The sequence below is a fragment of the Ranitomeya imitator genome, chromosome 1, assembly GCF_032444005.1.
Source record: "Ranitomeya imitator isolate aRanImi1 chromosome 1, aRanImi1.pri, whole genome shotgun sequence".
NCBI classification, from domain to species: domain Eukaryota; kingdom Metazoa; phylum Chordata; class Amphibia; order Anura; family Dendrobatidae; genus Ranitomeya; species Ranitomeya imitator.
This window is the reverse complement of record NC_091282.1, coordinates 303,952,102-303,978,717: the sequence shown is the minus strand read 5'-3', so window position 1 is coordinate 303,978,717 and position 26,616 is coordinate 303,952,102. Positions and strand designations below refer to the sequence as shown.

The window sequence follows — 26,616 nt, the reverse complement described above, 5'->3', positions numbered from 1 at the left end:
TACCCCGAGACAGCGAGCTTGTGGGACTGGGGAGAGTGGGCAGCCGTTTACTGTAATGGATAGGTTCGTTGGGGGGGGGGGGGGGTGTCGCGTGAGATGGGGGAAAGACAATGAATTCTGTTTTGTCCATGTTAAGTTTTAGAAATCTAGCGGATATATATATAGCTACCTGTCCGTTATTAAACTCTTATTTCCTCATTCCTGTGTAGGTTCAGGGTTGGCACAGAAAAGCTACCTCTTGTGGTTTCCTCCTTGTACCAGTTCTCGAGGGTCCTTTTGCTTTACCCAGTTATCTGTATGGTGATCCACTGCGAGCTCAACTCTTCATTCCTCTCAACATTAACTGCTTGCTGAAAGCAGAGAGTGACCATCTATTTGAAGGTATGAAACACAAGATGACTTGTTCTATGGATTATCTATCACTTGTATGTCCTCCTTGTGACGAGCACTAGTGATGAATAAACGTCCTCAGATAATGTCTTATCCGAGCACGCTCGGGTGTTAGCCAAGCATCTAGGAGTGCTCATATATTATGCTCGAGACCCAGCGGCTGCATGATTTGCTGATGTTAGGCAGCCTCAGCACGTGTGGGGATTGCCTGTTTGTTAGGGGATCCCCAAATGTGTTGAGGCTGTATAACAGCCACAAATCATACAGATATAATATACGAGCACTCCCAGATGCTCGGATAAGACATTATCTGAGCACGTTCGCTCATCACTAACGAGCACTAATGAATCAGTCCATCACAGTGTTCTATCAAATAGTAATGGATCTTTGACACCTAGACTTCAACCCCTTACGGACCTGTTGTTGTTTCTTTTTTGCACTTTCATTTTTTTCCTCACCTTCTTCTAAGAGCTATAATTTTATGTTTATTTTTCTGCCGACATAGTCGTATGAAGTCTTGTTTTTTTTGAAGGGTGATTTGTACTTTTGAATGACACCATTAATTTATATATTTATATATTATTTATATATTCATAGTAATAAAAAAAAATCCAAGTATGGTGAAATTGTAAAAAGAAGAATGCAATTATGCAAATATTTTTGGGAGTTTGTTTTTATGGTGTTCATTGTGGGGTAAAATTTACCTGGCAATATGGTTCTCCAGGGCAATATGGTTCTCCAGGTCAGTATGGTTATGGTGATGCCAAATAGCATTTTTTTTTATTTAAAGCGAACCGGTCACCAGTTTTGGCCAATGCGAAGTAAGGCCACCACCTTTCAGGCTGATATACAGCATTTTATAATACTGTATATCTGCCCCCATCGCGACCTGTAAGAGGAGTTTTCTGTCTGGCATGGGAGCGTTCGCTTTTCTTGGTCCACTGCCCTTCTATTCTACCCCTGGTATTGCTCCTGCCGGCTGCAGAAATTTAGGCCCTGGCTTGGGCCTATTCATGGAAGTTACGTCGCTCCGCCCACATCGCGTCTGTGGCTCCGCCCCCAAAATGGCTCCTCTCACTCTCTGCGAGACTTTATCAACTTTGCATCTACCGGTGGCCATCTTGGTCCACCCGGCCGGCAGGGGCAATGTTTTTTTGCATTAAAGGGGCACAACGACTCTGCAGCCAAGTAAGGAAGTACTGCTCTCTTCCCTCCTGTACTTACATGAATGACCTGTATTATTCCCCGGTCTTAATGGAGGCACATGACCAGTATTCCCTGCTTTTAAAGGCACATGATCAAGATTCCCTGGTCTAAAAGGCACATGACCAGCATTTCCTGGTCTTAAAGGCATTTGACTCTGCCCTCGTCAGATCGCAAATGCTAAGCAGCTTGAGGCTGGGCAAGTACGAGCATGGGAGACTGGCTGGGAATCCCTGTTACCGTTGACAAAGGCACATGACCAGTACAAAGCTGGTCACCCTAAATGAACTCAGGAACCCTCCGCAGCCGATCCCAGCTTATACCAGAGTACCATAGTTCCCCTGATTGGGCTTCATCACTGCCACATCCCATGGCTTCTCTGATCAAAAGATTGAAGCCCTCCGTGAACACTCTGTGGCTCGGAGTGCTCGCAGGACCGATATATATGGTTCTTCCCCTACATGGGAGCCGTCGGCTAGGAGGGGCCGCAAGTATTCTAGAAACTTACAGGCGTCTAGAAAATGGAAGCTTCATTTCCTGATCTCCTTCACCAATGATTTTCTGAGAACAAGACTCTGATATGGATCGGATACTGCCTTGGATCTTGACTCACCAGAGCTTCAGAAAAGGATGGATTCGCCTATTTATATCAACCAATCTCTGTTGATTGATGAGGCCTACGGTTCTACTCTAGATCACACAGTGTCCCTCATAAGGAGAATAAACTCCCTTGCAGAGCATTTGTCATTCACCCGGACAGGGAGCGTCCGGATAAGCAATCCACTGGACAGAAGCCTCTGCAAGTGCAGTATCCTTTTTCAGCCAGTATGCAAACACGTGGGGTGTCCCCTCCACGTATACCCCCTTACGACGTGGGATGCCATGCCTGGTCTGATTCTTAGGGGCAACAGGTCTCCCCACACCCTGCCCTGTCCACCCGGTGACCTGAACTCTGTGGATGTACAGTGGCACCTTTTTTTGGCGTCCAAGCACCCCCCTCTGCATCTCCACTATTTAGCAGATGATGCAAGAAGGCAGACGATCCCTCTCCACTTCCTTGTTAAGAGGGTGGTGGATAGAGGGTTCATCATTTTAACTCTGCACTGTCAAAAGAGAGCGGAGGTAGCAAGAAACAGCTTTTCCTGACCTTCTGGATGCAGCTTGCATTCTGCCACTTGGCAGATTAACCGGGTAGAGCCTCCTGTGGCTTGTCTACCAGTATTCCTGCCCCATGGGTCATCAATTAAAATTACAGTGGACTGTCAGATAGCAAATCTGGTTCGGTCCATCTTGCAGCCTCGGGTTGAGTGCTCTACCCTTCCTTAGCCACCACATGGGTTCCTCGAGCAGTGGTCTCCTGGTCGGAGACCTTAACTATTTTGATTCACATCTGTAACGTTTTCCTGAAGACAGTACAGCTGGTCAATCAAAATTTCTTGAGCCGGAGACTAGCTGGTTTACGCCTCTCGGATGCAGCTAGTTGCGTGGCGCTGTCAGCAGCAAATGCCATTACACCCAGAAGGACATTATAGCTCAGAGTATGGAAGCATACTATGCATTCAAAAAGCCTCTGACATCACTCCCTAGGATCACATGTGTTCTATAGACCCAACCAGGAGTGGAAGAATTGTCCAGGATGGTCTAGATCTAAGGGATCTTGGTTCCAAAAAGGGGGACCGAAAAATAAGCCTGATCCTGGACCTCAAACTTTTACGAAGCTGGACATGGTCCTTCTTCTTCGGATGGAGTTCCTCCGCTCAGCCATTACTTCAACGGAAAAAGGGTGGATTTTCTGGCATCCACCAACATTTGGGATGCTTACCTTCACATTCCTATTTTCCAGTCTTCAAAAATTCCTTCACTTTTCCATTCACAAACAACATTTTCAAGTCACGACCTTGTCCTTTGGCCTTGCTACTGCACCCTGAGTGTTCGCAAGGGTCATGGCGGCTGTAATGTTCCTCTTGCACCCTAGAGGTGTGGTCATCCTGCCCTATCCGATCAACTTTCTGGCCGCTCTTCCAGGACTACGCTGAGTTGTCTATATCAATTGCTGTACCCTCTCCTGGGCTGGCAGCTTCATCTAGACAGGTTTTTCCTCTTTTCCAGCCCAGCAGATATCCTTTTTGAGGATAATCCTGGACACTGGTATTTCTCCCTTGAGACAAGGCTGTGGCCTTTCAACTCAGAACTCACTTACTTGATCACTCATTCGATTTGCTGGGAGGGTCATGAGGAAAAAAAGGTGACAGCAATGGAAGCTGTTTCCTTCACTCCGTTCGTTTTCTGTAGGTCAAACAGGCTTTCAGAGGATAGTCTCTGAGCTTCTTCCTCATCCAGGGGAGTTCCTTCCGGTTTAATGATTATTAGTGACTACCGATGCCAGCCTTCTGCTCCCGATCTTTGTTCTGGGGATCTGAACGATACGGCTAGTCCTACAGCAGGTCCTCTGCCTTCTGGCGGGTCACCCCATCCGAATTCAATTGGATAATGCCATGGCTGTGCCATACGTCAATCATCTAGCAGGTACCCTCGCGTTACACTTCCTCAGCCATCAGGGCCCCGCCTCAAGTGAGTGGGAACTTCTCCCAGAAGTCTTCCATCAGATCTGTCTTCACTGGGGCACTCCAGATGTAGATCAGATGGCGTCCAGACTGAACGCCAATGCACTTGTGTTCATGGTTTGGCCTCAAGATCCAAAAGCCATTGCAGTGAATGCTCTGGTTCTTCCGTGGTACCAGTTTCCATAACCCCCCCTTCCCCTACTTCCGAGAGTCGTTTGGAAAGAAGGCCCCCAGTGGTCCTGGGAGATCCGCACGGACCACGTTAGGTTTCTTATTTGCGGAGCTAGTACTTTTTCCGACTTATTGCAACAAAACTGCAAGTAGGGACTTTCTCGCAGGGAGTTTTCACATGTGGTCCTTCCCTTTCACATACCAATAGATCTGTGGGACCTTAAAGGGAACCTGTCACCCCTCCCCCCAGGCGTTTTTAACTGAAGGAGCCACTTTGTGCTGCACTAATGCTGCATTCTGTCAAGGTGGCTCTTTTAGTTGGTGTCCTTGCCAACGCTTAAATAATCGTTTTTATAATTTGTCCCTCATACCTCTGTTTTGTCAGGGGGGCATGTCTTCCCCCGACACAAACTCCTCCCAGCCATCACTCAGGGCCTTCGGGCACCGGCTCCATTTCCTTCATGAATGTCCCCGGCGCTTGCGCTGTAAGTTGGAAGGGCAACATGCCTGAAAAAAAAAAATGGTCCTGGGAGTCTTACAGTAGACTCCTTTTTTTGATTCGGACAGACTTCACTATCAGGGAAGGTCACCCCTTTTTTTTTCTCTGCGATCTCGTCATCCTGACAAGTCTTCGGAGCTAGACGCTCTGTTCTTTCAGACTTTTTTCCTTATTACCATCAAGGCAAGGTTGTCCTCAGGCCATCCCCGTCCCTTGTTACCATGATGGTATTGTATTCCCAATGTTACGAGGGCATCGTTCTTCCCTCATCTCTTTCGGCACCAGTCCATAAAATGGGAGGGATGGGTTCTCCATATTCTGGAAGAAGTGTGTGCTCTGAGTAGGTACGTATCGTGCACGGCGTCCATCCGAAGGTTGGACACCTTACTTGGGTTTCCTGACGGTCAGAGGAAGGCTTCCTGATGGTTACAGGAAGGGTTTAGCCATTTCATCTGCCATGTTAGCCTGGTGGATTCGTTACACCATCCAAGAGTCCTTCCGGGTTAGACGTCAGCCTAACTCCACTCCACTCTGTCGATCGAGGTTTCTTGGGCTCTTAGCACCAGGCGTCGGTAATGCACGCCTGCAAGCTTGCGGGTTTGTCCAGTCCGCATGCAGTCTTGAAGCACTATAATTCCCAGACTTCCGCAGATGTAAGTCTGGGCAGGCCGACTCTGCAGGCCATGGTGGCGTTCTTGTACAGGGCCTGATCTGATGTTGTACACACCCAGGAACTGCTTTGGGACGTCCCACGGTTTGTGTCCCCCAATTAGGCGAAGGAGAAACAGGGATTTTTGTCTACTCACCGTAAAATCCTTTTTTCAGAGCCATTCATTGGGGGACACAGCTCCTACCCTGTTATTCTGCTTGTTTTATAGTTTGACATGCTATACTCTCATATATAATGCTATACTTTGTTGTTATTGATCTCCTACTGCTTTTGCACCGAACTGGTTAGCTGAGAGCCAGCAGGAAGGTATATGCTGCAGGGGAGGAGCTAACTTTTTTTGTATCACTTAGTGTCAGCCTCCTATTGGCAGCAGCATACACCCTCACGGTCTGTTACCCAATAAATGGCTCGGAGAAAAGGATTTTACGGTGAGTACACAAAAATCCCTATTTCTTCTCTTACAGGACGAATTGGGAGCCAATATACAGCATTATACAGTGGGAATAAAAAGTATTTAGTCAGCGACCAATTGTGCAAGTTTTCCCACTTAAAATGATGAGAGGGGCCAGTAATTGACATTATAGGTAGACCACAACTATGAGAATCAAACTGAGAAAACAAATCCAGAAAATCACCTTGTCTGATTTGGCAAGATTTATTTTGCAAATTGTGGTGGAAAATAAGTATTTGGTCATTAACAAAAGTTCATCTCAATATTTTGTTATCTATCCTTTGTTGGCAATGACCGTGGTCAAACGTTTTCTGTAAGTCTTCACAATGTTGGCACACACTGTTGATGGTATGTTGGCCCATTCCTCCATGCATATCTCCTCTAGAGCAGTGATGTTTTGGGCCTGTTGCTGGGCAACACAGACTTTCAACTCCCTCCAAAGGTTTTCTATGGGGTTGAGATCTGGAGACTGGCTAGGCCACTCCTCTCCTTCGTTGCCCTGGCAGTGTGCTTGGGATCATTATCACGCTGATAATGAAAGACCCATCCATGTTTCATCTTCAATGCTCTTGCTGATGGAAGGAGGTTTGCACTCAAAATCTCACAATAGATGGCCACATTCATGCTTTCATGTACACGAATCAGTTGTCCTGGTCCCTTTGCAGAGAAACAGCCCCAAAGCATGATGTTGCCACCCCCATGCTTCACACTAGGTATGGTGTTCTTTGCATGCAGCTCAGCATTGTTTCTACCAAACAGTTCTACTTTGGTTTCATCAGACCATATGACATTCTCCCAATACTCTTCTGGATAATCCAAATGCTCTCTAGCAAACTTCAGATGGGCCTGGACATGTACTGGCTTAACCCCTTCCCGACCCATGACGCCACGTAGGCGTCATGAAAGTCGGTGCCAATCCGACCCATGACGCCTATGCGGCGTCATGGAAAGATCGCGTCCCTGCAGGCCGGGTGAAAGGGTTAACTCCCATTTCACCCGATCTGCAGGGACAGGGGGAGTGGTAGTTTAGCCCAGGGGGGGTGGCTTCACCCCCTCGTGGCTACGATCGCTCTGATTGGCTGTTGAAAGTGAAACTGCCAATCAGAGCGATTTGTAATATTTCACCTATTATAACGGGTGAAATATTACAATCCAGCCATGGCCGATGCTGAAATATCATCGGCCATGGCTGGAAATACTAATGTGCCCCCACCCCACCCCACCGATCGCCCCCCCAGCCCCCCGATCTGGCCGGTACACTGCTCCGGCTCCCCTCCGTCCAGTGCTCCGCTCCCCCCCGTGCTCTTGTCCGCTCCCCCCGTGCTCCAATCACCCCCCCCGTGCTCCAATCACCCCCCCTGCACTCCGATCCACACCCCCCGGTGCTCCGTTCCACCCCCCCGTGCTCCATTCCAGCCCCCCCGTGCTCCGTTCCAGCCCCCCCGTGCTCCGATTCCCCCCCCCGTGCTCCGATCCCCCCCCCCCCGTGCTCCGATCCCCCCCCCCGTGGTCCCCCCCCACCCCATCATACTTACCGATCCAGCCGGGGTCCCGTCCGTCTTCTCCCTGGGCGCCGCCATCTTCCAAAATGGCGGGCGCATGTGCAGTGCGCCCGCCGAATCTGCCGGCCGGCAGATTCGTTCCAAAGTGCATTTTGATCACTGAGATAGATTATATCTCAGTGATCAAAATAAAAAAAATAATAAATGACCCCCCCTCTTTGTCACCCCCATAGGTAGGGACAATAAAAAAATAAAGAAATTTTTTTTTTCCACTAATGTTAGGGGTAGGGGTAGGGGTAGGGTTAGGGCTAGGGGTAGGGTTAGGGCTAGGGTTAGGGTTTCGGTATGTGCACACGTATTCTGGTCCTCTGCGGATTTTTCCGCTGCGGATTTCATAAATCCGCAGTGCTAAACCGCTGCGGATTTACCGCGTTTTTTTCTGCGCATTTCACTGCGGTTTTACAACTGCGATTTTCTATTGGAGCAGTTGTAAAACCGCTGCGGAATCCGCACAAAAGAAGTGACATGCTGCGGAATGTAAACCGCTGCGTTTCCGTGCAGTTTTTCCGCAGCATGTGTACAGCGATTTTTGTTTCCCGTAGGTTTACATTGAACTGTAAACTCATGGGAAACTGCTGCGGATCCGCAGTGTTTTCCGCAGCGTGTGCACATACCTTTAGAATTAGGCTATGTGCACACGGTGCGGATTTGGCTGCGGATTCGCAGCAGTGTTCCATCAGGTTTACAGTACCATGTAAACATATGAAAAACCAAATCCGCTGTGCCCATGGTGCGGAAAATACCGCGCGGAAACGCTGCGTTGTATTTTCCGCAGCATGTCAATTCTTTGTGCGGATTCCGCAGCGTTTTACACCTGTTCCTCAATAGGAATCCGCAGGTGAAATCCGCACAAAAAACACTGGAAATCCGCGGAAAATCCGCAGGTAAAACGCAGTGCCTTTTACCCGCGGATTTTTCAAAAATGGTGCGGAAATATCTCACACGAATCCGCAACGTGGGCACATAGCCTTAGGGTTAGGGTTGGAATTAGGGTTGTGGTTAGGGTTACGGGTGTGTTGGGGTTAGGGTTGTGGTTAGGGGTGTGTTGCGGTTAGGGTTGTGATTAGGGTTATGGCTACAGTTGGGATTAGAGTTAGGGGTGTGTTGGGGTTAGTGTTGGAGGTAGAATTGAGGGGTTACCACTGTTTAGGCACATCAGGGGTCTCCAAACGCAACATGGCGCCACCATTGATTCCAGCCAATCTCGTATTCAAAAAGTCAAATGGTGCTCCCTCACTTCTGAGCCCCGACGTGTGCCCAAACAGTGGTTTACCCCCACATATGGGGTACCAGCATACTCAGGACAAACTGCGCAACAATTACTGGGGTCCAATTTCTCCTGTTACCCTTGTGAATCTAAAAAAATGCTTGCTAAAACATAATTTTTGAGGAAAAAAAAATGATTTTTTATTTTCACGGCTCTGCGTTGTAAACGTCTGTGAAGCACTTGGGGGTTCAAAGTGCTCACCACATATCTAGATAAGTTCCTTGGGGGGTCTAGTTTCTAAAATGGGGTCACTTGTGGGGGTTTCTACTGTTTAGGCACACCAGGGGCTCTGCAAACGCAACGTGACACCCGTAGACCATTCCATCAAAGTCTGCATTTCAAAAGTCACTACTTCCCTTCTGAGCCCCGACGTGTGCCCAAACAGTGGTTTACCCCCACTCATGGGGTATCAGCGTATTCAGGAGAAACTGGACAACAACTTTTGGGGTCCAATTTCTCCTGTAACCCTTGGGAAAATAAAAAATTCTGGGCTAAATAATTATTTTTGAGGAAAGAAAACGTATTTATTATTTTCACGGCTCTGCATTATAAACTTCTATGAAGCGCTTGGGGGTTCAAAGTGCTCACCACACATCTAGATAAGTTCCTTTCGGGGTCTAGTTTCCAAAATGGGGTCACTTGTGGGGGGTTTCTACTGTTAAGCCACATCAGGGGCTCTGCAAACGCAACGTGACGCCCACAGAGCATTCCATCAAAGTCTGCATTTCAAAACGTCACTACTTCACTTCCGAGCCTCGGCATGTGCCCAAACAGTGGTTTACCCCCACATATGGGGTATCAGCGTACTCAGGAGAAACTGGACAACAACTTTTGGGGTCCAATTTCTTCTGTAACCCTTGGGAAAATAAAAAATTCTGGGCTAAATAATTATTTTTGAGGAAAGAAAACGTATTTATTATTTTCACGGCTCTGCATTATAAACTTCTATGAAGCACTTGGAGGTTCAAAGTGCTCACCACACATCTAGATAAGTTCCTTTGGGGGTCTAGTTTCCAAAATGGGGTCACTTGTGGGGGGTTTCTACTGTTAAGCCACATCAGGGGCTCTGCAAACGCAACGTGACGCCCACAGAGCATTCCATCAAAGTCTGCATTTCAAAACGTCACTACTTCACTTCCGAGCCCCGGCATGTGCCCAAACAGTGATTTACCCCCACATATGGGGTATCAGCGTACTCAGGAGAAACTGGACAACAACTTTTGGGGTCAAATTTCTCCTGTTACCCTTGGGAAAATAAAAAATTGCAGGCTAAAAGATCATTTTTGAGAAAATAATTTTTTTTTTTTATTTTCATGGCTCTGCGTTATAAACTTCTGTGAAGCACTTGGGGGTTCAAAGTCCTCACCACACATCTAGATTAGTTCCTTTGGGGGTCTAGTTTCCAAAATGGTGTCATTTCTGGGGGATCTCCAATGTTTAGGCACACAGGGGCTCTCCAAACGTGACATGGTGTCCGCTAATGATTGGAGCTAATTTTCCATTTAAAAAGCCAAATGGCGTGCCATCCCTTCCGAGCCCTGCCGTGCGCCCAAACAGTGGTTTACCCCCACATATGGGGTATCAGCATACTCAGGACAAACTGGACAACAATATTTGGGGTCCAATTTCTCCTATTATCCTTGGCAAAATAGGAAATTCCAGGCTAAAAAATCATTTTTGAGGAAAGAAAAATTATTTTTTATTTTCATGGCTCAGCGTTATAAACTTCTGTGAAGCACCTGGGGGTTTAAAGTGCTCAATATGCATCTAGATAAGTTCCTTGGGGGGTCTAGTTTGCAAAATGGGGTCACTTGTGGGGGAGCTCCAATGTTTAGGCACACAGGGGCTCTCCAAACGCGACATGGTGTCCGCTAACAATTGGAGCTAATTTTCCATTCAAAAAGTCAAATGGCGCGCCTTCCCTTCCGAGCCCTGCCGAGTGCCCAAACAGTGGTTTACCCCCACATATGAGGTATCGGCGTACTCGGGAGAAATTGCCCAACAAATTTTAGGATCCATTTTATCCTACTGCCCATGTGAAAATGAAAAAATTGAGGCGGAAATAATTTTTTTGTGAAAAAAAAGTACTTTTTCATTTTTACAGATCAATTTGTGAAGCACCTGAGGGTTTAAAGTGCTCACTAGGCATCTAAATAAGTTCCTTGGGGGGGTCTAGTTTCCAAAATGGGGTCACTTGTGGGGGAGCGCCAATGTTTAGGCACACAGGAGCTATCCAAACGCGACATGGTGTCCGCTAACGATGGAAATAATTTTTCATTCAAAAAGTCAAATAGCGCTCCTTCCCTTCCGAGCCTTACCATGTGCCCAAACAGTGGTTTACCCCCACATGTGAGGTATTGGTGTACTCAGGAGAAATTGCCCAACACATTTTAGGATCCATTTTATCCTGTTGCCCATGTGAAAATGAAAAAATTGAGGCTAAAAGAATTTTTTTGTGAAAAAAAAGTACTTTTTCATTTTTACGGATCAATTTGTGAAGCACCTGGGGGTTCAAAGTGCTCACTATGCATCTAGATAAGTTCCTTGGGATGTCTAGTTTCCAAAATGGGGTCACTTGTGGGGGAGCTCCAATTTTTAGGCACACGGGGGCTTTCCAAACGTGACATGGTGTCCGCTAAAGAGTGGAGCCAATTTTTGATTCAAAAAGTCAAATGGCGCTCCTTCCCTTCCAAGCCCTGCCGTGCGCCCAAACAGTGGTTTACCCCCACATATGAGGTATCAGCGTACTCAGGACAAATTGGACAACAACTTTCGTGGTTCAGTTTCTCCTTTTACCATTGGGAAAATAAAAAAATTGTTGCTAAAAGATAATTTTTGTGACTAAAAAGTTAAATGTTCATTTTTTCCTTCCATGTTGCTTCTGCTGCTGTGAAGCACCTGAAGGGTTAATAAACTTCTTGAATGTGGTTTTGAGTACCTTGAGGGGTGCAGTTTTTAGAATGGTGTCACTTTTGGGTATTTTCAGCCATATAGACCCCTCAAACTGACTTCAAATGTGAGATGGTCCCTAAAAAAAATGGTTTTGTAAATTTCGTTGTAAAAATGACAAATCGCTGGTCAAATTTTAACCCTTATAACTTCCTAACAAAAAAAAATTTTGTTTCCAAAATTGTGCTGATGTAAAGTAAACATGTGGGAAATGTTATTTGTTAACTATTTTGTGTCACACATCTCTCTGGTTTAACAGAATAAAAATTCAAAATGTGAAAATTGCAAAATTTTCGCCAAATTTCCGTTTTTATCACAAATAAACGCAGAATTTATTGACCTAAATTTACCACTAACATGAAGCCCAATATGTCATGAAAAAACAATCTCAGAACCGCTAGGATCCGTTGAAGCGTTCCTGAGTTATTACCTCATAAAGGGACACTGGTCAGAATTGCAAAAAACGGCAAGGTCTTTAAGGTCAAAATAGGCTGGGTCATGAAGGGGTTAAGAAGGGGGACACGTCTGGCACTCAGGATCTGAGACCCTGGCGGCGTAGTGTTACTGATGGTAGCCTTTGTTACGGTGGTCCCAGCTCTATGCAGGTCATTCACTAGGTCCTCCCGTGTGGTTCTGGGATTTTTGCTCACTGTTCTTGTGATCATTTTGACTCCACGGGGTGAGATCTTAAGTTGAGCCCCAGATCAAGGGAGATTCAGTGGTCTTGTATGTCTTCCATTTTCTTATTATTGCTCCCACAGTTGATTTCATCACACCAAGCTGCTTGCCTATTGCAGATTCAGTCTTCCCAGCCTGGTGCAGGGCTACAATTTTGTTTCAGATGTCCTTCTACAGCTCTTTGTTCTTCACCATAGTGGAGTTTGGAGAGTGACTGTTTACTACAGGTAATGAGTGGAGAACAGAGGAGCCTCTTAACGAAGAAGTTACAGGTCTGTGAGAGCCAGAAATCTTGCATGTTTTAGGTGACCAGATACTTATTTTCCACCATATTTTGCAAATTAAATCTTGCCAAATCAGACAAGATTATTTTCTGATTTTGTTTTCTCATTTTGACTCTCATAGTTGTGGTCTACCTATGATGTCAATTACAGGCCTCTCTCATCTTTGTAAGTGGGAGAACTTGCACAATTGGTCGCTGACTAAATCCTTTGTTTCCCCCACTGTAGAATGTTGTTTATCAGCCCCGAAAGGTGGTGGCCTTACTTCATATCATCCAAAATAGGTGACCGGTTCCTTTTACGTGGTGACGTGAAATTAAAAAATTGGTTAAAAATAAATAAATAAATAAATTGCTTATGCTGCCATTTGCAGAGACCTTTTTTATTTTTTTTATCAATAAAGCTTTGTAATCAAATATTTTTTATATCTTTACTTGTAATGGAGGAAAATGATGGTGATTTTATTTATTTTTGTTCATTTTTTTTTTAATTTTTCTTAGTCCCTTGGACAACTTGAACCTGCTATCATCCAAACTGCTATATTATATGCTGCAATACAACAGTATGCATTATATATATTGCAGTATATAGGACAAGTCATGGTCTCCTATGAAATCCACCGAAAGGCTGGTTGTCTTAGGCGCACCATCATAGCAAACATAGAGCTCTTCAGTGGAGCTCTGGATGCCATGGCAAATCATCAGCACTCCGTGATCCATACCTCAGCGCAGACATACCTCTTACGACCTTCAGGCCGTTTAAATTGTCATCCCCTATGAGTATTGACTACTCATCTTCCACTTCAACAACACAGCATTTATCTGCTGAAGGTCCATGTGGACAGAAACGTTATCCACTAGCTGTTGATCCATGGACTGTAAATAAATTCACCTAGTTTTGCAACATGTGTTTTTGAGTGGCGAGTTTAATTACAACTACTGATACAGATTTAAACCCTACTCACCCACTCATCTATCCCCTCTGGAATGCCGTTAATGATTTTTCTGAGGGTAGGTGGAATGTCACAGCCATGGGCTGCTTGCTGTAATTGCCTCTATCATAGATTAAAAGGCATTTAACATGTCACCAGCAATGGGCAGAGCTTAACTCCACCCGTGGCTGCTAGAAGATTATGGCTGAATAACCTAGCCATCAACTACTGTGAATGGGGTAGGATCCTCTCCAGAGCTCACTCCATAAATCTGCTACATTCACGCGCTTGTTGTTAAGGAGTTAAACGGAACGTGTCAACAGAAAAAAAAAAAACGCTACTAACCTGCCGATATGGGGTTTAATCTTCAGGTTAATAGCATTGCTAACCTGCCCGGCGCCTGTACATAGCTGAACACTGCAGGGAGAAAATTAATTTTATTCTGCCCGGTAGCGTTCTGGTTTCAGTCACGGGGGCGACGCTGGTACTTGTTCAGTCACTGCTCTGATAATAGAGCTGTAACCATGAACCGTGGCTGGGACTGGCTCGGCATTAGGGTTGGCTGTCAGTCAGTGCCAGAGTTACCTCTACTGTCCCCGCTCTGTATTCAACGCTGCCGGCTATTGAACGCAGGTGAATCGTTATGTGTTCACTGAACCATGCGGATTCACCGCCTCCAATAGATTCTATTGGTGACATTTCGCTTGTGGAGACTAGCGTCTCCGCAAGAGAAATTGACATGCTGCGATCTGTAGAGACGCGTCGCATGTCCATCTCTGCGGGTGAGCCGTGAGATTTCTTGAAATCCCATCCAATATGCTGTAACATCTGGACGCTGCACAAGTACGCAGTGTCCAACCTGCAGCGTTCACTGATCATCTGAACATAGTTTTTCATGAACCGGTTTTGTTGTATTTTTAAACTTTTTTTAGCGTGTTTTGTGGGTGATTTTCTCACTTTTTTTGTTTATTACTGGAATTATGCTATGAATAACACTTTAGCGTTTTATAATGCGTGCACCGCTCAAAAGCAATTACAAAATGTCTTTCTGGTGCTTCTGCAGCTTTCCCATTGACTTCTATTGTAAAATGTGGAGCCTCTTTGTAGCGTAAAATACCCGAAGAATTAGCAGGTCATTTCTTTTAATAGCTTTGCATTTTAGAAAACTTGACACTAATTAAAGTCAATCAACAGACTGACCGTATGAACCACAGGTTATTTTCCAATAGAAATTAATAGGAAGAGCATTGAATCATTTTTTGAGTGATTTTATTTCAGCTCTTTTTTGAGCAGACCAGCTCCAAAAGACTCTTAAGACACCCTAACAGACATCATTGCTAGTACTAGCTGTTCTTGTCTTTAAGGGGTTATTCACATTTATATCTATGAACTATTCTTAGGATAGGTCGTCAATATCAGTTTGGAAGTGTGACAACTGGCATCCTCACAGATCAGCTGCACAGCACAGCTCCGTCAACTATATAGTGGCCGAGCACTACAGATCTGCTCCTATTCAAATGAATGTGAGTGAATCTGCAGTACCTCACTTCGGCCACTAAACAGTTGACGGAGCTGTGCTTTGGCGTTCCACAAATGATAACATCAGCTGATCAGTGGGGGATACCTGGTTTCGCATCCCCACCAGAATTGATTGAAAACAGCCACTTTAACAACGGTTGTTGTGTCTGCCGATTGTTATTTTTTGCTATCTGATTAGGTCAAAATCAGGTGTAATTGTATCAGTACCACAACTTATGTGTGGAATACTACCATAATGTCACTCTGTTTCTATTAGCAAGCATTATAAGTGTGTATGTATGTATGTATATATATATATATATATATATATATATATTTACAGTTAGGTCCATTAATATTTGGACAGGGACTGAAGCTTCGTGATTTCAGCTCTGTGCAGCAAATAAGCCATATGGAAACATACCCTAAAGCACCGTCCAATCAACCTTTTGGCATTTGGTTGAATCTGAGCAGAAAGTATAGCTCTGTACACTTCAGAATTCATCCGGCTGCTTCTGTCGTAAGTCGCATAATCAATAAACACAAGTGACCCAGTGACTAATGATTAAATGGGTAGTATAAGAATATAAACGGTCATATTAAGAACTCTATAACTATCTATGCCTTCAGGGAAACTTGGAATACAGCTGGGGAAACTGGGCTCAGGATCTACAAGTACTAATCACAAAATTAGAATATCATAAAAAAGTTAATTTATTTCAGTTCATCAATACAAAACGTGAAACTCCTATATTATATAGAGTCATTACAAACAGTGATCTATTTAAAGTGTTTATTTCTGTTAATGTTGATGATTATGGCTTACTGCCAGTGAAAACCCAAAAGTCATTATCTCAGTGAATTAGAATAACAAAAACACATAAAAAGGTCCCTTAGTCTGTTTCAGTAGGCTCCACAATCATGGGGAAGACTGCTGACTTGACAGATAACCAGAAGGCAGTCATTGATACACTCCACAAGGAGAGTAAGCCACAAAAAGTCATTGCTAAAGAAGCTCGCTGTTCCCAGAGTGCTATATCCAAGCATATTAATGGAAAGTTGAGTGGAAGGGAAAAGGGGGGTAGAAATAGGTGCTGTAGAAAAAGGTGCACAAGCACCCCTGATAACCGCAGCCTTGAAAGGATTGATAAGAAAAGGCCATTCAAAAATATGGTGAGATTCACAAGGAGTGGACTGCTGCTGGAGTCATTTCTTCAAGAGCCACCACACACACACACATATCCAGGACATGGGCTACAAGTGTCACATTCCTTGTGTCAAGCCACTTATGACCAATAGACAACGCCAGAAGTGTCTAACCCGGGCCAAGAAGAAAAAGAACTGGACTGTTGCTCCGTGGTCCAATGTGCTGTTTTCAGATGAAAGTAAATTTTTCATTCAGTTTGGAAATCAAGGTCCCAGAGTCTGGAGGAAGAGTGGAGAGGCACAATCCAAGCTGCTTGAGGTCTAGAGTGAAGTTTCCACAATCAGTGATGGTTTGGGGAGCCATGTCATCTGCTGGTGTAGGTCCACTGTGTTTTAGCAAAACCAAAGTCAGCGCAGCCGTCTACCAGGAAATTTTAGATCAATTTATGCTTGTCTCTGCCAACAAGCTTTTTGAAGATGGAAATTTCATTCTCAAGCAGGACTTTGCACCTGTCCACACTGCCAAAAGTACCAATACCTGGTTTAAAAACAACAGTATTACTGTGCTTGATTGGCCAGAAAACTCGCCTGACCTTAACCCCATAGAGAATCTATGGGGTATTATCAAGAGGAAGATGAGACACTAGACCCAACAATGCAGACGAGCTGAAGGCTGCTATCAAAGCAACCTGGGCTTCCATAACACCTCAGCAGTGCCTCATGCTGATCGCCTCTTTGCCACGCCGCATTGATGCAGTAATTGATGCAAAAGAAGCCCCGACCAAGCATTGAGCGCATTTACTGAACATACATTTCAGTAGGCCAACATTTCGGATTTTAAAATCATTTTTCAAGCTGGTGTTATAAAGTATTCTAATTTACTGAGATAATGAGTTTTGGCTTTTCATTGGCTGTAAGCCATAATCATCAACATTAACAGAAATAAACACTTGAAATAGATCACTCTGTTTGTAATGACGCTATATAGTATACAAATTTCTCTTTTTATATTGAAAAACTGAAATAAATTATCTTTTTGATATTCTAATTTAGTGAGAAGTACTTGTATATAGTTTCATTGTATGTGCTTCTTCTTTGCTTTTTTTTAATTATGGTATAAAGCAGCAGGGATTTGCAGTGACTTATAACTTGTGACTGTAACTGAAGGAAAAAATTGCAATTGTTGCAAAAAAATTAAATTGCACAACATCTCACTGCTTTATAATGTCAGGGAGCTTGTGTGTTATCAGTGGGTCACCGTGGAGTCCTGGAGCAAAAGCTTTTTAAATGTTGGTTGGACTTAATGAGTGAGCATATGCATCTGGTTTCCAGCCCCCAGGCGCTAATCGATACCCGAGATTATACAGGAAAAAGCTGTCAATCATCATTGGAGCAGAAAAAGCCCTACAGCAAATGCTATCAAACTTTATCCCCACACTCTGTGTTCCTAGATCTACCCTATGCTGCTATCAGAAGAGACAGCACTAATAACCACAGCAATTTGCATATAGTATGTGCCATATTAAGAAGAGTTGAAAGTGAAGGAGATCATTCTTCTTCTTATGTTTTTCCAGGTTTTGAACCAGAGACGTATTGGGAGCGAATGCACCTTCTACAAGAAGTGATTGCATCACGGTACCATTTGCCTGTTCTTTCATCTGACACCCTTTAAACTTTTCCCTTCGGTGCTACATTACATTTTTTTTATCCTGTAGATTTGGCTTCATTCAAGATAAATATTCTGCATCGGCATTCAATTTTCCATCTGAGAATAGGCCACAGTATATCCATGTCACAGGTAAATTAACCATTTGAGGAAAAGCAATCTATTTTGGTTTTGGACTTTAATTTTTTTTCTTCCTTCCCTTGTTCCAAGAACCATAACATTTTATTGTTTTTTTACGTTGACACGGGCGTATGAGGGTTTGTTTTTTCCTGGACTAGTTGAAGTTTTGAATGACACGGTTCATACTGGAAAGCCGGAAAAAAAATTCCAAGTGTTGTCTAATTGTCAAAAAAAAAACAATTGCATCGGTTACGGCAATACCATTCTTGTTCAATTTTTTTAAATCTTTTTAATGTTGAAAAAAAAAATCCAACATTTGTAAAAGTGGAGAAAACAATTATTTGCATCACCATTTTCTGAGACCCATAACTATAATTTTTACCAACCACTGAGATGGCTGAAGGCTTGTTTTGTTTTTTTAGTGCTCTGTGCTGACATTGTTATGGATCTCGTTTTTGGGTAGATATAACCTTTTAATTGCTTTTTGTTTCTTTTCCTTTTTTTTGTGGGGGGTGTACGTACACTGACAAATTTGCAATTCTAGTGTTCCGTTTTTTTTGGGGGGAGGGAGGGTTCTATCATATAAAATACAATTTAAATGTTTTTTCTTTAAAATAGATTGGACTTTTTTGTACATGACAGTACAAAAATATGCTTTTCATTTTTTGACGAACGGAAAATGTGGGGTTAATAAACATCTTTATATAGTACATTTTTATATATTTAAAACTTTTTTCTTTTTTTAGCTTAACTTGGAGCCATTGCCTGTCTTGGTAACCCATTTTTTCATCACAAACGTGTCAGGGGAGGGGGGCAATGAGAGATGGTGTTTGCTGGCAAAGGCGTCATTCAGAGATAGACAGCAGCATTTAAATGGTTAAATTACACTGACTGGATCTAAGTTGGTGACTATTCTGAATTAAAAAAGAGCTGGATTCATGTATGAAGTGCAGCCGTGAACGAAGGTTACACGAGTTCATGAAAAAATATACAAAAAATATATACAATTGCAAGTGTAAAAACAGTGGGGTAAGTTGTATTGGTCAGGAATTGTTTACACATTGGTACAGCATTGATCTGGTTGGACATTGTTTACTTCCCACACATATTAGTACAGCTTCATTAAATTAGTGATCACATCCATGCTCATGTGAGGATAACCAAGACATGGTTTAAAGGGACTCGGTCAGCACAGAATGACTGTTCAAATTAAGTCCTGCTGCTCAGTACATCACTGCGGAGCCAAATATTTATATACATTTTCCCACCTGCTTGTTTTACCTCTATCTCTGCCTCCCTCTTTGATTGACAGCTCTGACTTTATAGAGCCAGAGAAGAGTGGAAATAGAGGGGCAAAACACGCAGGTGTGAAGGTGTATATATATTTTGGTCCCCGCCATGAAGCACCAAGTGCTTGTACTTGGTTTGAAGTCATTCTGTGCTGACAGAATTCTTTAAACTTGAGAAAATCACAAAAATAAATGGGTTTTACATCCTGCTACATCCGTGTTTTTTTTCACCAAAACACTGCATAACACATTTGCGTTATGCCGGGCTGCGTCGGGCGCAGCCGCGGCGACGCATGCGCCTCGCGCCCCTATATTTAACATGGGGGCGCATGGACATGCGTTTGCATGCGTTTTGCGATGCATGCGGTTTTTTTGCCGCAAGCGTTAGGGCGCAGAGGACGCAGCAAGATGCATTTTTTTTTGCGTCCAAAATTTGGCAAAATAGGACGCATGTGTCGCAAAACTATGTGTTTTAGCGTGCGTTTTTGTTTGCGTTGTGCGTTGCGTTGCCGACGCAACATCGCACAACGCAAATGTGAACGTAGCCTAGAAAGCAATGAGTAAGTGCAAAAGCTCAGCAAAAATGCTATGGGTGAAAAATGGTGCAAGAAGTGACATGCTGCAGTTTAAAACGAACGGAGCAGTTTTCCAATGCAGTCGTGGAAAAAAAACAATTGTGTGCATAAATTTTCTTAAATCTCATGGCTTTTGCTGGTACTGTAAAAAAAAAAAAAGCTTTTACCGTAATTTGCATTTTAAAAAAACTGCAGAAACGCAACGTGTCTACATAGCCTTACAGGAAAATGCTGTCTATGTTGCACAGCCTGAATCTGCATGTACTAAACAGTCATACCTTCCTTAGCGAACTATGACAAGAGTGTACGTCATAGGCTGTTAAGGAGTTGAGAGAAAATCGCCATTTGCATCTGCTGTTCAATTTTTTTCTTCTAACCAGTAATTATTTTTATTTGTATCCCTCCAAGGTACTGTGTTTATACAACTACCATATTCTAGGCGAAAATATACTTCTGGCCAACAAAGACGTAGAAGAAATTCTACAAGTTCCTCAACACAAAACCCATTTGGAGAAGAAAGAATAGGATACAACTGGGCCTATAATACCATGCTCACTAAGACCTGGCGCTCTAGTGGCACTGGAGATGAGCGTTTTGCTGACCGCTTGCTAAAGGACTTTACTGACTTTTGTGGCAACCGTGATAACAGACTTTCTGCCTTTTGGGCCAGCTGCCTGGAGAAGATGAATATGATTGAACCCTGAACTTCTTTGCTGAAGCTGATATTATGCTTGATTTTAGCTGATGTATAGAATGTGATTTAGGAGATGACATACACAAGGTACTAGTTTTACTGCTGCTTTGCTAGCCAATGTCTATATTGTGTAAGGAAAACTGGGAAATTCATGCCTTATCTGGCACCTCTCACTTTGGGAGGCGAGAAGTGCGCCAGTCGCTTGCCAGATATAGACTAGCCAGCCTAATGCACTGGTCTCATTAACTAGAAGAGGATGCGTGCTCTTCACTTCCTGGGCATCCAGGACACCTGGCAAATGGTCACTGACAGCGCACAAGCTGTGCCTCTCATCTTCCAATGTGGAAGTAAGAGGCATTGGATAGCCCCTTCAAAGAGGTTTTGCCAAAATTGCAAGTTGTCACCTATCTCTAAATAGGGGATACATTTCTGATCACGTGTGGCCTGACTGCTTCAGGCCCCCAAGAATCAGTGGGCTTCGGTTGTGCCATCTTGAGCGGAGCAGAGGTGTGAGTGCTCGGCCCCTGCTCCATTTGATGTTTATGGGACTGCTGAAAATAGTGGAGCGCTTTACTTGGTTATTTCTGGCAGTCTCCCGTTCTCAGAATAACTTGAGATCCATCCAAGTGGTCAGAAAACCAGCAAGTTGTTCCATATCCTACAGTGCGTCTGACTTTAGCAGTAGGGACACTCCTCTGTCCAATCTGACATTGGCCATGGAGAGATCCCACTGCACATTGGGTGTTAAAGTTTACAAGGGCACCTCCATGTCCATCTCCCTGCAAGTATCCTGCTCTGGTGGTAAGAATAGGCATGTCACGATTGCTGGGCGTTGGACGGTGGCCTTGGCATCTGACCGGTCCCATATACAGCAGCATTTCTCCACGCCCGATATCTGCCTTCACAGCTTCTGCAAACACGTTTCTTTTTGTAAGTTATCTCCTAATGCAAGACTGATACTATAACCTCTGTGAGGACCAATTTTGCTCTGAAAGCTTCCTGATGTCACACATGGTATTAAAGGGGGTATTCCCATCTCCAAGATCCTATCCCAATATGTAGCAGGTGTAGTAATATTAGCAAATGCCTTCAATTAGAAATGTTGCATAGTTCTCCTGATTCGCTATGTCGCGTACCCCATGTGCAAGGCATTTCAGCAGCTTAGCTATCCATGGTTACGACCACTCATATAGTGACAGTTGGCTGTTCGTGGTCGTAACCATGGATACCTAAGCTACTGCAATACCCTGCATATGGGGCACAGTGAATTATAAGAACTATACTACGTTTCTAATTGGAGGCATTTGCTAATATTATTACACCTGCTACATATTAGGATAGGATCTTGGAGATGGGACTACCCCTTTAGCCTCTGCTGTAGTCAGCGAATTCCCCTATGGGGAGTGGAGGTTGTAGGAATCTACATTCCCATTGAACAGGTTTGACTGTAGCTAGTCGCCGACCTCTGCCCCTTTTTCCTTGTTGGCTCTGTAGGAACCATTGGAGGAGTCGCCTGTAGCAAGCAGTTTGGTTACTGCTTTTATTTCTGCGCTTGGCCTTCTAGGAATGAGCTGGAGGTCGGTTGCTATGGGCAACTGCCCCCTTTCTCTGTTTTGATAACCCTCATGTTGGCGTGCAGCCTTCATGGGGCAGTACTGTACTGGCAGCCTGCCACAACCACAGGTCGCAGGGCTCCTGAGTTGTGCGACCTTTCCTTCCCAATCCTCCTCAGTGGGCATGGCTGAAGTGAAGGTGCCGGGCTGCCATGTAGCACCTGTGGCGCTCACTCACCACTGTGTAGAATGTGACAGTCACCTCCTAGTAAGGGCGAGGCGGCAGCAGAAAGTTGTAATTTGTGGAAATAAAAGCCGTTTTTCTCTGGACTCTCTTTTCACAGTCTTTATCTTTAGGAGACGACCATTTTAATGCTCTGTCTGCACTCAGCAAGGAATCGTCTCCCGACCCCAAGTCTGTCCCCTGCCATTACCCGCCCCTCCCTCGCTGCTTCATCCGCTCTCCACCTCTTTGCTGTGCATTGCAGCAATCATACTGCGCATGCTCATAGTAGTGGCTATAAATAGCTCATGACGTCAGCTAGAAATGTTCTCGTAAGGCACGCCCTCTGGACACGCCCATCTATAGTGCTGCGTCCCGGCTGCAGAGCCGCAAGTAGCACAACCGGGTGCAACGCAACGAGGCTGCAAGAAAGGACAGCCCGCTACTTCTACCGGCACCTCACGTAGACCCGCCCGAGGCACAGCATGGCGGACCGGGAGCAGTTGCTCCAGAGAGCCCGTTTGGCAGAGCAGGCGGAGAGATACGAAGATATGGCTGCAGCTATGAAATCGGTGAGTGCGGTCGGGGCAGCAGATGTGGGTGCACTGGGTGTCGGCTGGACGTGCCCAGTAGACTGGCACCATGGTGGGCAGGTGATGAATGACCGCACCAGTGCTTGTCACAGATCACCACATTTCTGGGGACATGTCCCTGGCTGGCACCATTCTGGGGGACACGTTCCTGGTGATGATAAACCAGCCATAATGCAGGATGGGCACCGATTATGGGATCCCCAGCTGTAGGGTGGAGTTGGTATGTTACGTGTGGGCACTATGGGTATAACTGACCGATTATCCGATGACATTGGATCGGGGAGGTGCTATATGTTGTGGATGCCAGTGCCGAGGGCATGTGGCTGATCGGCACATTACCTTTTTCTTGGTTGTTAATGTTTTTATGCTATTCTTTCCAAGGTATAGCTCCAGGTGTGATTATTGCCAAGGTATATCTCCAGGTGTGATGATTGTGGCAGAGGTATAGCTCCAGGTGTGATGATTGTTGCCGAGGTATAGCTCCAGGTGTGATTGTTGCCAAGGTATATCTCCAGGTGTGATGATTGTGACAGAGGTATATCTCCAGGTGTGATGATTGTGGCAGAGGTATAGCTCCAGGTGTGATGATTGTGGCAGAGGTATAGCACCAGGTGTGATGATTGTGGCAGAGGTATAGCACCAGGTGTGATGATTGTGGCAGAGGTATAGCTCCTGGTGTGATGATTGTGGCAGAGGTATAGCTCCTGGTGTGATGATTGTGGCAGAGGTATAGCTCCAGGTGTGATTGTTGCCGAGGTATAGCTCCAGGTGTGATTATTGCTGAGGTATAGCTCCAGGTGTGATTGTGGCAGAGGTATAGCTCCAGGTGTGATGATTGTGGCAGAGGTATAGCTCCAGGTGTGATGATTGTTGCCGAGGTATAGCTCCAGGTGTGATTATTGCTGAGGTATATCTTCAGGTGTGGTGATTATTGTTGCCGATGTATAGCTCCCGGTGTGATGATCTGCCCATGCCTTTTCCACAGTTACCAGTTTCTATGGTTGCCATCACCTCATGATCTGATCATTTCGCCCTTCTCTGCAGGTGACAGAACTTAATGAGCCGTTATCTAATGAGGATCGGAACTTGCTATCCGTGGCCTACAAGAATGTTGTCGGTGCCAGAAGATCTTCCTGGCGAGTAATAAGCAGCATCGAGCAGAAGACCTTGGCTGATGGGAATGAGAAGAAGCTGGAGAAGGTGAAGGCTTATAGAGAGAAGATAGAGGCCGAGTTGGAAGGAGTATGTAGTGAAGTTCTGTCACTGCTTGACAAGTTTCTCATCAAGAATTGCAATGACTTCCAGTATGAAAGCAAAGTTTTCTACCTAAAGATGAAGGGGGATTACTATCGGTATCTGTCAGAAGTGGGATCTGGAGACAGGAAGCAAAGCGTGACCTCAGCATCTGAAGCTGCCTATAAGGAGGCCTTTGAGATCAGCAAGGAACACATGCAGCCAACTCACCCCATCCGTCTAGGCCTGGCTCTAAATTTCTCTGTCTTCTATTATGAGATACAGGGAAACCCAGAACAGGCTTGTCTCCTTGCCAAGCAGGCCTTTGATGATGCGATCGCTGAGCTGGACACGCTAAATGAGGATTCCTACAAGGACTCCACCCTCATCATGCAGCTCCTGCGTGACAACCTGACCCTTTGGACAAGTGATCAGCAAGATGAAGAGACCGGAGAAGGCAATAATTAAAGAGGGTTTTGCGTCTTGCTACAGCCCATAACCTATCCGCTCCCCTCCACCACATGCCACCCCCACCGCTACCCCTGACATGTTCCTGTGCTTATCATATCCGTATCATTGGCACAACTGCTCATATTGCTACGTGCCCGGGGAGACGGGTTACCGTGGCGTCCTCTTGGGCATTGCTGGATTGCGTTGGTGCATCAGCCGTTTCTCGGGCTGCCCTCGCATAGATCAGGGGATTAGGGAAGCTGCAGTTACAGAGAGGCGCCCGCGCTCTCCTTGCCGATAGGGCACATACGGGCTGGAACGATGCAAAGTGGTCCCGTTTTATTTTGTAACGAAACTGGTTCTAGTTTCCATTTGTGCAGCATTCCCTGTGCATGTAAAGGACTCCTGCTTTCTTTCTGTTTGTGGAGGCACCTCACAGTTAAGGCTGTGATTGATAGCAGATCCCGTAAGTGGAGGATTGGGGGTCTGCTTGTTTTTGTTAGCTAATAGACGTTTTTTCAATGTGAGCTTTGTGAAGTTTCTATTTGCCCTTTTAACTTATGTATGTCGTGATAACTGCACTTCTTATGAGTTTGAATGCCCTGAAAGTACCTGTCTTCTTCTCTTCTCCTTTTTTTTTCTCTAATCGTTTTAATTATTAAGGTAAATTTTCAAGGGCCTCATTATTTGGTTGTAAGCCTTGTGTGGGCCAGGCCTTCTCAGGACTGACTGCATCTGCACAGTGTGTATTAGCCTGTTATGATGGATGCCAATAAAATGCCAGACACCAATATAAATGTTTTGGAATTATGTGGATGAAATAAATGCTGCTTTGAGGATATTCTGACTATGAGCTTATTGTGTCTTTGATAGACTAGAGCCTTTCCTGTTCCTTATCTCCTAGGTATTAAGCTGCATGACAAAATATCCTGGTTGTCGTAGGCAAGACTGAAGAATCTGTCAGTAAGGGTTAAGAGCTCGAAGTTTTATTCTATTGACACTGGTATGCAGGTTCTGAACCTGATGCTGATTCTAGAACATGTACTTTTTCGGAAGAAGTATTTACTATATAATTGTCTAAGGGTCACTTCCGTCTGTCCTTCTGTCTTTCTGTCTGTCTCGCTCGGATATTCATGGGTCGCAGCCTCTGTCTGTCATGGAAATGCAAGTCGCTGATTGGTCTCGCCAGCTGCCTGTCATGGCTGCCGCGACCAATCAGCGATGGCCACAGTCCGATTAGTCACTCCCTACTCTGCCCGGTACCCGCTCCATACTCCCCGCAGTCAGTGCTTGCTCCATACTCCCCTCCAGTCACCGCTCACACAAGGTTAATGCCAGCGGTAACGGACCGCGTTATGCCACGGGTAACTCACTCCGTTACCACCGCTATTAACCCTGTGTGACCAAGTTTTTACTATTGATGCTGCGTATGCAGCATCAATAGTAAAAATATCTAATGTTACAAATAATAATTAAAAAAAAGAAACGTTATTCTCACCCTCTGACGTGCGCCCTCTCCTCGCCAGTGCAAGCGGCAGGTTACGGTGCCAAAGATGCTATGCGAGAAGGACCTGCCATGACGTCATGGTCATGTGACCGCGACGTCATCACAGGTCCTGCGCTCATACCAACACTGGGACCGGAAGCTGCTGCTGGCACAGCACACAGGCGCCAGGACTACAAGGGGCCCTCGAAAGGTGATTATATGTTTATTTTTTATTTTAAGTCTTTTTTAACCTATTACATACGTGGCTGGGCAATATACTACGTGGCTGGGCAATATACTACGTGGCTGGGCAATATACTACGTGGCTGGGCAATATACTACGTGGCTGGGCAATATACTACGTGGCTGGGCAATATACTATGTGGCTGGGCAATATACTATGTGGCTGGGCAATATACTATGTGGCTGGGCAATATACTATGTGGCTGGGCAA

General features: G+C 44.9%; 2 protein-coding genes across 3 annotated transcripts in view; both read left to right on the top strand.

The window, feature by feature from the left end:
- DEPDC5 (DEP domain containing 5, GATOR1 subcomplex subunit) overlaps positions 1 to 22,507 on the top strand; it is a 217,716-nt gene extending 195,209 nt beyond the window's left edge. For both annotated transcript variants that reach the window (XM_069757652.1, XM_069757644.1), the window contains exons 40-43: positions 210 to 381; positions 17,855 to 17,915; positions 17,996 to 18,078; positions 20,339 to 22,507. In XM_069757652.1, the coding sequence (XP_069613753.1) occupies positions 210 to 381; positions 17,855 to 17,915; positions 17,996 to 18,078; positions 20,339 to 20,634 (612 nt within the window). In that variant the 3' untranslated portion in view covers positions 20,635 to 22,507. The remainder of the gene's footprint in view (positions 1 to 209; positions 382 to 17,854; positions 17,916 to 17,995; positions 18,079 to 20,338) is intronic.
- A 239-nt stretch (positions 22,508 to 22,746) lies between these two features.
- YWHAH (tyrosine 3-monooxygenase/tryptophan 5-monooxygenase activation protein eta) lies at positions 22,747 to 25,517 on the top strand. Its single transcript, XM_069757667.1, has 2 exons — positions 22,747 to 22,972; positions 24,038 to 25,517. Exons 1-2 carry the CDS (start codon positions 22,886 to 22,888, stop codon positions 24,692 to 24,694), a joined length of 744 nt encoding a protein of 247 aa, XP_069613768.1. The 5' UTR covers positions 22,747 to 22,885; the 3' UTR covers positions 24,695 to 25,517.
- The last annotated feature ends 1,099 nt before the right edge of the window (positions 25,518 to 26,616 follow it).

What these genes read in the sequence shown, in the direction of transcription:
- YWHAH (XM_069757667.1), top strand. Translation starts at nt 22,886, where the DNA reads ATGGCGGACCGGGAGCAGTTGCTCCAGAGAGCCCGTTTGGCAGAGCAG. An exon ending in TGGCTGCAGCTATGAAATCG is followed by an intron (nt 22,973 to 24,037) that starts GTGAGTGCGGTC and finishes CCTTCTCTGCAG; the next exon opens with GTGACAGAACTTAATGAGCC.